The 10,100-nt window shown below is 34.9% G+C and overlaps 1 protein-coding gene across 6 annotated transcripts in view; it reads left to right on the plus strand.

Moving 5' to 3' along the window:
- Nucleotides 1-6,389, plus strand: part of LOC128998557 (E3 ubiquitin-protein ligase LNX-like) — a 325,727-nt gene extending 319,338 nt beyond the window's left edge. For all 6 annotated transcript variants that reach the window (XM_054424742.1, XM_054424747.1, XM_054424743.1 and 3 more), the window contains 3 exons: nucleotides 1,490-1,677; nucleotides 2,309-2,467; nucleotides 5,627-6,389. In XM_054424742.1, coding sequence (XP_054280717.1) covers nucleotides 1,490-1,677; nucleotides 2,309-2,467; nucleotides 5,627-5,762 — 483 coding nt within the window. In that variant the 3' untranslated portion in view covers nucleotides 5,763-6,389. The remainder of the gene's footprint in view (nucleotides 1-1,489; nucleotides 1,678-2,308; nucleotides 2,468-5,626) is intronic.
- Nucleotides 6,390-10,100: the final 3,711 nt, after the last annotated feature.

Consider the following 10,100-nt stretch of genomic DNA (forward strand, 5'->3'; position numbering starts at 1 on the left):
TATTTTGAAAAATCTTAATTTGTCTCTTATCCACTATCTGTGAGGGTATGGAAACCTAAATTGGTACCATTTTGTTACCAATACTTAGAAGTTTAACACATATAACATTGTTTTACAATACCAACCTCGTTTCACCCTTTATAAGACAGAACCTGTATAGAAATGGTATATTCTCCATTGAAAAACAATAATAACTATGGCATAGTTAGCAACTCTACTCAAAACATACCTGGCAATAGGGGCATAACAGGTCTTGTGGTTACTGTGCTGAAGGTCTGGGTTCAATGCCAACCAATCACAGATGGTCTTAAGATAAGTGATATACTAAGTGAAACCATGACTGGAATTAGTACTATGCTGAAACCATTTGGTATATATTTTGTGTCCGTCACAAAAAAAATTATAATTATTTAAAATATAAAATACTTCATATACTTTTTTTGTGACAGACACAAAATATATACCAAATGGTTTCAGCATAGTACTAATTCCAGTCATGGTTTCACTTAAGTCCAAGAGTTAACAGTCCTCACTGGGTTAGTTTATGTATGATGTAAGTTGTTAAGGAAGCTGCAAGTAGTTAGGTCGCTTACTTGTAACTTCAGCCTGGGCTGTCTGATTTTGTATGTGCCGCCCTAGTTTGAAACCCTATTGAGTAAACTAACTACATTGTTTACAAAAGTGCATACCTTCACACAAATGATTTGTCTGCACTCAAAATATTCTTATCTAGATATTATACAGTTTTAATGATTTGAACCAGTAGCATGCAGTTTTACGAGTCCTTCGTTCAGTAGGGTAAGTACATCGAGCGGCGCTATCCCGCAGTACATGTAGATGCACCCCCCCCCCCCCCAAAACATCACCACTTTTGTTTTATTCGTTTATCTCTGCAAAAGCCGTAATTGCGGAAAAGTCAATAAACTCTCATGGACGTTTTTTCATCGTCTCCCTCAGTCATGGACACATTGTCATAACTTTCCGTGGTCGCAGCCAAATTTTGAATATGTAGGTAGACATGATCAACGTCTCCCACGGTCACGGGAACAACGTCACCTTGTTCCAACCATAGTGCCAAAATCTTGGATATCTTCTTCGGTCTTGTAGACATCATTATCGTCTCCCACGGTCGCAGAAACAACAATATCTTTTTCTGCATTATCGCATATGTTTTGTTTGCGGCAAAATAATAAATATGATCTTTAGTCTTGAAGACATTAACATCGTCTCCCGAGGTCTCGTAAACGGCGACATTTTTTTCTATAATTGCGGTAAAATCTTGAATATTTTCTTCGCTCTTGAGGATATCATCATCGTCTCCCGCGGTCGTGGAAACAACGTCACCTTAAGCCGTGATTGCGGTGAGCGGTGATAGTCGGACCTTGGTGCCCCCTGGACCTGGGGGTGGCTGCAGGGGTGTTATTCATGCCAATGCCTTCGCTGTCTCTCAATCAATTAATAACAATGTATCTTTGGACTTGTGTTGCAGAAAGGAGACATCCTAATAGGTGTGAACGGCAATAGCTTGGTTGGACTAACCCATGGACAGGCTGTTGCTACTCTCAAGGCCACAGTGGAAACTACACGTGTTGAGATGACTGTGGTAGAGGGTCCAGAAACCTCCCTTGGAGCATTCAACTTCATCCCTTCCTGGCTCTACTGGCAGAAGCTACCAAGGTGACACAAGTCGTCCCAATACTGGGTGTTTTAAATGATTATAGAATTCTGCTCCAATTGTTTTTTAGTTGATATTAGGTTATTAATCTTAAAAAACAGGACACAAAAAAGTTATGTTTTGCTTAACAACTCTATTTTGCCACACCCCACAGTAAGCACCTGGCTTTTGGTATCTTTCTAAACTAGAAAGCCTTTTTCAAAAGGGCTCAGTAAAAGTCTTCTGACACATAATAAATTCACCAAGCGTTCTTACAGATTGCGCTAATGTAAATTTCAAATTTCTGTTGAATATACAGACTTTTTAACCAATTCAAACTGAACTGAACGATTTATTGTAAACTAAAGCATCTTCTGTGCCACATACATTATCTCTGTAACAAAAAGAATAAGGTAGAAAAAGAACTTTATACACTAGCATACTCTGTTACTGGCTTATTCACTATTTTCTTTTTTAATAAAAATTGACTGATGGTCTATAAATGGGATGATTTCATCAGTGTAAGTTTATTCAGGGAGGGTGTTTACAGTACTCGCATGAAACTCTGTGCTTCAGAACTATCACGCTCCTATTGTAAACAAATACTTCCTGGCCTTGTAGCATAATATATTTCATAGCCCCTTTTTGTTACAGGTGCCTTCAATTCCCCAAGACAGTGACCCTGTTTCGTAGCCCGGGGGCCAGTTTGGGGTTCAGCATCGTGGGGGGGGAGGACCCTACCCGGGGGGCACAGCATATTCACATCCTCTTTGTAGTCCAGGACTCTCCTGCTGCTAAGGATGGGAAACTGAGGTAACTTTTCTACAGTTTCCAGTTAAACACATAATCAATATAAATTAAATTTTGATTATTCTTTTTATTGGAACATATTTATTAGTAAAGAAAGATACGTTTAGCCGAAATAATCATGGAAATACATTTAAGCATTATATAAAAATATATTTTTTAACGTATTTTAAGAGGACGCATTTTAATTCACGTATTTCAAAGAGAAATATTTTAGTATTTTAATACTAAAGAAGGCAAATTTGAATTCATCTGTATAATTTACTGCACTTCATACTCTTCTATTTAAACTATTTTTCAGTAATGATAACTTTTAACTACTTAAAACATGAAAATACGTAGAAAAAGTAGGCTAGATTTAATCAAACCCAAATAAATCCTTTTTAAATAAACACTTTTCCCAGTTGCAACACAAATACCGATTGAATAAAATTTATTTTAATTATGAAACTCAATGTTTTTTCCTTCAGATTTGTATAAAATTTAATTCTTTAAAGTAAAATACAAACGTACTGAAACAATACAGTTGTAGGATCTTCAATTTACTCAAGCCCCAGTTGGTTATCTTCCCTCTTTATGAAGTAAATGTTTTGTGAAAGAAGCGTTATAATGACCCATTTTCATCCTCCTTAATTGTCGCCACTTGTGTAGTCTCAATGATTTCAGCTATGAAACTCTGTTCCTCTTTTTTGTATTTGTGTTTCTTTAAGGTATAAATGTAATCTATAATAAGTACCAGCAAGTGTCAATATGTCTTGGTAAGATATCAATAAATATCTTATTTAACACGTCCAATAGTTTGCAAACTGTTTTATTTCAAAGATTTATATAGTATTTTAACGAAAACTGAAGTATAAAGTCTCTGAACTATCTTTTAGCACCTGTATTAGTTTAATAGGGATTAGCTTTTTAACCCATTCTTTTATTATGTATTGAGATATTTTTAACTGGACCTGTATCATTTATCAATCTTATTACGTATCACTGATTGCATATTGAAATATTAAAACAATTGCATATTGAATTTACAATTTTTTAGAATGTTATCTGTGACCATTACACACTCCGCACAACAACGATGCTTCAATGTACTAAATAATTTGTTTTCTCAAGCTCAATATGGTTTGGAAATAAATTGCAAAGGTTGATGTTCTAACCCCATAACCCTTTATTAAATCCAGTTCCCATGGACAGATCATACTAGTTTGCAAACTAATTAGAATAACTGCATGTTTACTTGTTTGTCCCAAACTGCATCCAAATCGGATAATTTTTCCTTGAGTTATCGTGCTAGCGGACCCTTGTTGTATGTATGTATGAACGGATGGTGTTTTAAATCAGTCCAGGGGCAAGTCTCATTTGCACAAAGCAGGAGAATTTTGCATGTGGATCTTGGTATGACTGAGCGAGAAAGACTATCGAAATAATGGTGGAGTCTCTATAATACTATCAAGTACTACAGCGAGCCCTGGGAGTCTGAAACATACCGGTCAGCAAGCATATTCAGCATATTCAATAAATGTCACGATATGGAAACTGATGAAGACCCTTTTCTGGCCCCTTTGTCTAGATATGCACAGGCTTTTATTCATTCCTCAAGCCAATACACACACATTTTCCTTGACACATTTCAGAGGAGAATAAGCGAAGGCCCGGCTGTAAAATCCCAAATTATCGGATGGTTGAGGATCCAAAGCCAGCTTTCCATAATTCAAGCAGTTTTGCTTAGGCTACAGGGAACTAGATGTAAAATTCAAAGCATTCAATTTGAAGATGGTGCCGCGATTCCCTCATTGCTATATTGAGCTTTCATTTTATTTTTTTATACATCCCAAGTAGCTAGTATTTTAAAATTAAAATCAAATCTATGTAATTTTGTAAATAAAATTGATATCTAATGAACACATTTTCCTTGACAAATCACTTTTGCATACTCAACTATTATCTGACAACAGTGATTACCAGGGATTGACCTCTTCCTACAGCAACATAACTACTAGAACCTGATTCTTACTTGGTAGGAGCGTCAATTTTCTTTAACAACGACTTGAACTAATATTATGACTTGATTCGTAGGCCTACTAAAACCAGACTTATCAAAGAAACTAGAATAGTAGTGAATAAAATAAGGAACACAACGTTGGTCTTAGATTTCAACTAGCTTTCTTGTTTGTGATGGAAGCTTGATGAAGACCTTGATTTACATTTACAGATAATCCTCATTAAACTCTGTGTTGTAATCTTTGACTATTATTAGACGTTCACATTAATCAAGTTAAAGCATAATTGAAGTAAAAAAACAATATTTATTAAAAAACAAACTATTAGATTTAGTTTATCAACTTGCATACAGCTGTATCTTGTATATCTGATCCTTAAGTATAATCCATTTTCTAAATTAAATTTGGCCTACCTGCATTGCTGAAAATGAACAAAGATTAAATGTATGGAATTTAGTTACTTATGTTAAATTGATAAATAATTTAAAAAAAATGAACATACTTTTTCTATATAATTATAATCATCCTTACTTTTCAGTATTCATTATGAGGACCTTTTATTTGACTGGATCAGCGATTGAAAGGATACAAGAGAGTCCTGTCACAGAATGAATTGAATTCCAGTTTGGTACAATTTCATTGTTGTTGTTAGCCTCCGGATTACGTTGAATATAAAATTTGGTGTAAATACCTGCTTCTTTTAATCCAAAAATGTTGTTGCTATGACGCAACTAGATTCAACTTCTCACAAAGTCATCTTCGGGTGTCCAGAGGATGTCAAATCACTTCATCAGAAGGTCGTCAATACACACGTTATGCATTCATACACGAACATGGAAACAAAAAAGTACAATTTATTTTTAATGAGTGAAAGGCAACATCGGTGAGGATGATGTGTCACGACCGGATGGATGTAGCGTCTAGACTGCCGTTGCAATTTTTCTTTTTTGGTACAATTATTGTTTGATTGGTGATTTATTCATCGAAATGTCTGATTACCGAGTGTATTGGATGATCGACAGACTACTGTATTGATATTGAACATTTATGTATGAATATAAGTTTTTACAAATTGGCCCAACTAGGAAGAAACCACTATACTGTTGTCTTCCTGGAAGAACCCTAGTTCAGGTTTATCTTATACAAATGTTATGTCTGTTCACAGATGTGGAGATCGTCTTCTCTCAGTGGATGGACAGTCATTAGAGAAGGTAGAGCACTCCAAGGCCGTGTCAATGTTGAAACAGACGGGTACAAAAGTGGTACTTGAAATCGTCTCTTGGCTCGGCACAGAAATATAATAATCTAAGATGGCTGTAATTTTAATCAAATTTTACTTGACTATTTTTTTAAGAGAATATTTTTGTAAATAGTATACCATTTTATACAATGAATATTAGGCCAATTAGACTGTAACACCGAGCGTCGTATAATAATTAGAGTTAGGGCGATCCCTTTTTAAAAATAGTTTTTATCGAAATCTGCAAAAGACATAAATCATGTCTTAATATCCTTTTTAGGATAAAAATCTTATTTTTAGAATCAATCGCATTTAAGGTTTTAGTATAGTTTTATATATCTCCGACTAGTTGACTGCAATTGAAGGTATTTATTTGATGCTGTTATATCACTATGTCTTACTATATTTATTGACGGATAAGATACTTGTATATCTTACAGTAGCAGTGTTATTCCTGACTTCTTTTCTGCAATCTGTTTGCTTGGTAGGAAAGATTTTTGTCAGTATTATGTACTAGCTTGTGATACTAAACTATTCTGTTGTTACTAATATTTGTAGTGATTATGACTAGCGAGGGAATGTACATTTAATATTTAATACTTAGTGAATAACTGAATTGCATTTACTGTCAGATTCCAATGTGGTACAAAATGTACTTTTTACTCAATAAAATTGACATGTTTTGATATCGATGATTTTTTCATTCCTAAACATGTGTTACTAAGGCCAGGCGCACACAGGCGATTTTGAGTCGCGCAACAGTTGCCCGACTAATCGGGGGACTGTTGCGCAACCCACTCGGAGACTCTGAAGTCTAGCGACAGTTGAGCTGGAGTGCGCACACAGGCAACTTTTTAGTCAAGAATCTAGTATTGAGAAGTGTTGGACATACATTTGTACAGCGTTCCGAATGTATAATGTAGCAACAGTTTTTAATATTTACTTACCCTGTTTGATTTTATCCTCTTGTATTAGATTGTTCCAATCTTGGTTAACTGCCAAGGACACTTCATCCCACAACTTCTTCTTTAAATTAATATCCGAATAGTCTTTCAATGACTTTAAATATAAAGGCGACCTCTTCTCAACTTCATCAATTAATTGTTTGACATCCTCATCACGCACACTCATACTTGTAATTTTCTAAAAACTTCACACGACAAGAGAGCAAACACTAGTGACAGTTCTAGGCCACGAGTAGTTGAAGTCCTGGGGTGAGACTGAGCGACACAGCAACAATTTAGTCGCATGTGTGCGCATCTACACTTGTTTCAATGGATACCAAACCTGGAGCGACAGTCCCGCAACAATTGAGTCACAGAGCAGTCGCTGGCAAATTGGGTCCGGGATCATCGGTTGCAACAGTTGCGCGACTGTCCCTAGACTGTTTCCTTGGTGTGGGCACTCCAATTTAAAACAATGTTAACATTTTAATTAATAATTACAACTTACGTCAATCAATCCAGTATATCTATGGAGGACGCACGTTTCGACCTTTAGGTCATCTTCTGCTCTGCTGTTGCACTAGGTTATTCCATACTTAGTTGCGTTGTTGTTGTAGCAACCGCGTCAAATATTTTACATTGAGAAACATAGTCTGACGTAAACATAAAAACACAAAAACACGACACTGACGAAAACATTTAGGAAAACTATCACCGTGCGCACGGCTGAACGGGCTCGGGACTGCGGCGGCACTGACTTGTCCAAGCACCCTACTTTGGACTTTGAACCATGACGTCACTCACTCCTTCTTGCATTATCTGTCAGTCGAATAATGGTATCATATATAGGATTGGCGTCTGAATGAATTTTTCATTTACAATATTTTTATTTAGCTTGTATATTGCCATTTCCCCTAGTCTGTCAAGCCGCTGTCCTTTCTTTTCCCTCGCTAAGATTTCCAAGTGACTACTTATATTTGTATAAGTGTGCCCCTGTTCACTTAAGTGCTCCGCATATTTGGATTTAATATTTGTTCCTGGCGTTCTACTGATATTCCCAAGCTCTTTAACATGCTCTTTAAATCTCAGTTCAAAAGATCTGCCCGTCTGTCCTATATAAAATGCGTTACAATCATTACAATTAAGTTGGTATACACCCGAACCTTTGTATTTATTTATGTTGTTGGGTTTATTCGTATTGCTTAATAGTTTCTGCTAATTGTTTTCTGATCTGAAGGATGTTGTAACATTTTGTTTTTTAAAAGTTTTCTTGATAATGTGTTCAGTTTTCTTTTAATACCTGTTTGATTCTAATTGTGATAAATTAGGTGATGTGTGTTTTGCCATGCGTTTATTATACATTCTGTCAATAAGGGCTGGATCATAACCTTTTTCCCATAAATCAGATAAAAAAATTATCAATTTATTTATGATCTTTAAAGATATTAATATGAGAGTAGTTTTTTAAGTAAGGGCTGTTTGTGGATATATAGTTTCTTAGCTCACCTGTACGCTGCCACGAGGCTCCTCGCTGCTCACTACCATCATTTGTGAGCATAACGGCGCCATTTGAAGCTCTTTAGCTACCTTATACACTTTGCTGTGTGTCTAGAAAATGTTTAAAATTATTAAATCTTCTACTGCATACCAGATAAGGTCAGTGATATCTTTTTTGACTGTAAGAAACATATCGGCTGGAGAACATTCATTGCCATATGACAAAAGTATATGGTCTTAATGCAATTATAGAGATACATTTCAATAATACAATTCAAAACTGCAAAGAGCATTTCTAATCTCACAGTATACTAGATATTTAAATTATAATCACTTTGGTCTTTGAAAAAATATTTTTGGACTATAAATAACTCTTCAGCAGCTGTTTGAAACTATCCAAGATGGCTGCTAGCCTCCAAGGACTCTTAAAATTACCATTTTGGAAGGTACGCAGACTTCTCACATAGACCACAGAGGAGTTTTCACTACCATTTATACACTTCCTAACCCATTTCCACACTTTGCTCTCACTCATTGCATTAGGACTTACACGTTTCAGTCAACTAGTGAATGTCGGCATCGGATATGTTTCTTGTGGTCAAATAAACTCATCACTGACCTTATCATGCATGCAGCAGGAGATTCAATAATTTAAAAAAGTTTCTTAACACACTATAATGCATATACGTCAGCTGCAGAGCTGCAAAAGGCGCTATTCTGTTCACAAATGTTGCCATTAAGCCGGAAGGAGCCTCGTTGGGACGTATACGCACAAACGGTCCATATTACAAAAAACACCCTTTTATAAACACTTAAATCAGTTAAGGTTTATGTATATTTCTAGAGTTAGTTAGGTGTCCAGTTAAAAGAGTAAGAAGATGCTGCAGCACGCAGCAAAATCACACAGGCCTAAAACTAAAATCAAGAACTCAGCTAATCAAACAGCAAGGTAAATATTGAATTGGTATTGGTTTTTGAAACTGGGTATACAAATAATTGAATAAAGATAATGAATGAAAATAAATATGCAAATATCGAGAAAATATGATTTTAGTGCATAAATTTATCAAACAAGTATTGTACTCCTGAAGTTTCAACCCTTTTTATCGGGCTTATTTAAAATGAGAACTAAAGGATAAGTTGGAAGAAACAGAACCCATCCAATAGGCATATAAAGCTACGTTTCTGTAAATTACATTTTCATCGAGTTCCCAGTCCAAGTGAGCTAATTGAAATCTGAGGCCAAAAACATGTTCTATGTTCTATAGGTTATCCACTCCCTTTCTATCTACTTCCCACCCTTCCCAAGTAGCAGAAAAATGAACCAAAAATTGTTATAACACAAGTTTTAAACTTGTATGAAAACTAATATCAATACGACAAAACTTGGCATCAGTTTTGTATTAATTGGAGTTAAAAATTAATGGTAAATAAGTTTTAAAACAGATGAAACTTATTTAGAAACAATTTAATACTTGTATCAAAACTGTGATAAAATTGTTACAAACTTGTATTAAAACTATTATAAACTCATGTTATAACAACTATAAAATGGTTTCAATACAAGTTTAAACTGTTTTAAAACAGAATTTTAACAATTTTCAAATCATATTAATACGGTATTAATATGACACAATATTGTTTAATAATGTGTTTTAATAATTATTGTTTTTTAATAATTATTTTTTAATAATGTGCGACAATATTTAATAATGTCATATTTTTTAATATGACACAAATTTTCATCTACAAAGCTAAAAAGCTCGACCCATTCAACATTTTAAATCAGACTTCCTTCCAGTCAAATATTAGGCTATATTTGATACATGTATTGACAAGCTAAAAATCAAAGAAGTATTAAATAAGAAGAACAAAACAAACTGAAATACAGGTGGCACTGGAGAGATGAAGATGAAGACACATCATGATTCAGTCAGTTTTATTTAGTCAGTGACAGT

Source organism: Macrosteles quadrilineatus, unplaced genomic scaffold (assembly GCF_028750875.1).
Source record: "Macrosteles quadrilineatus isolate MER2022 unplaced genomic scaffold, UCM_ALF_1.0 Scaffold_7__1_contigs__length_78375512, whole genome shotgun sequence".
NCBI classification, from domain to species: Eukaryota; Metazoa; Arthropoda; class Insecta; order Hemiptera; family Cicadellidae; genus Macrosteles; species Macrosteles quadrilineatus.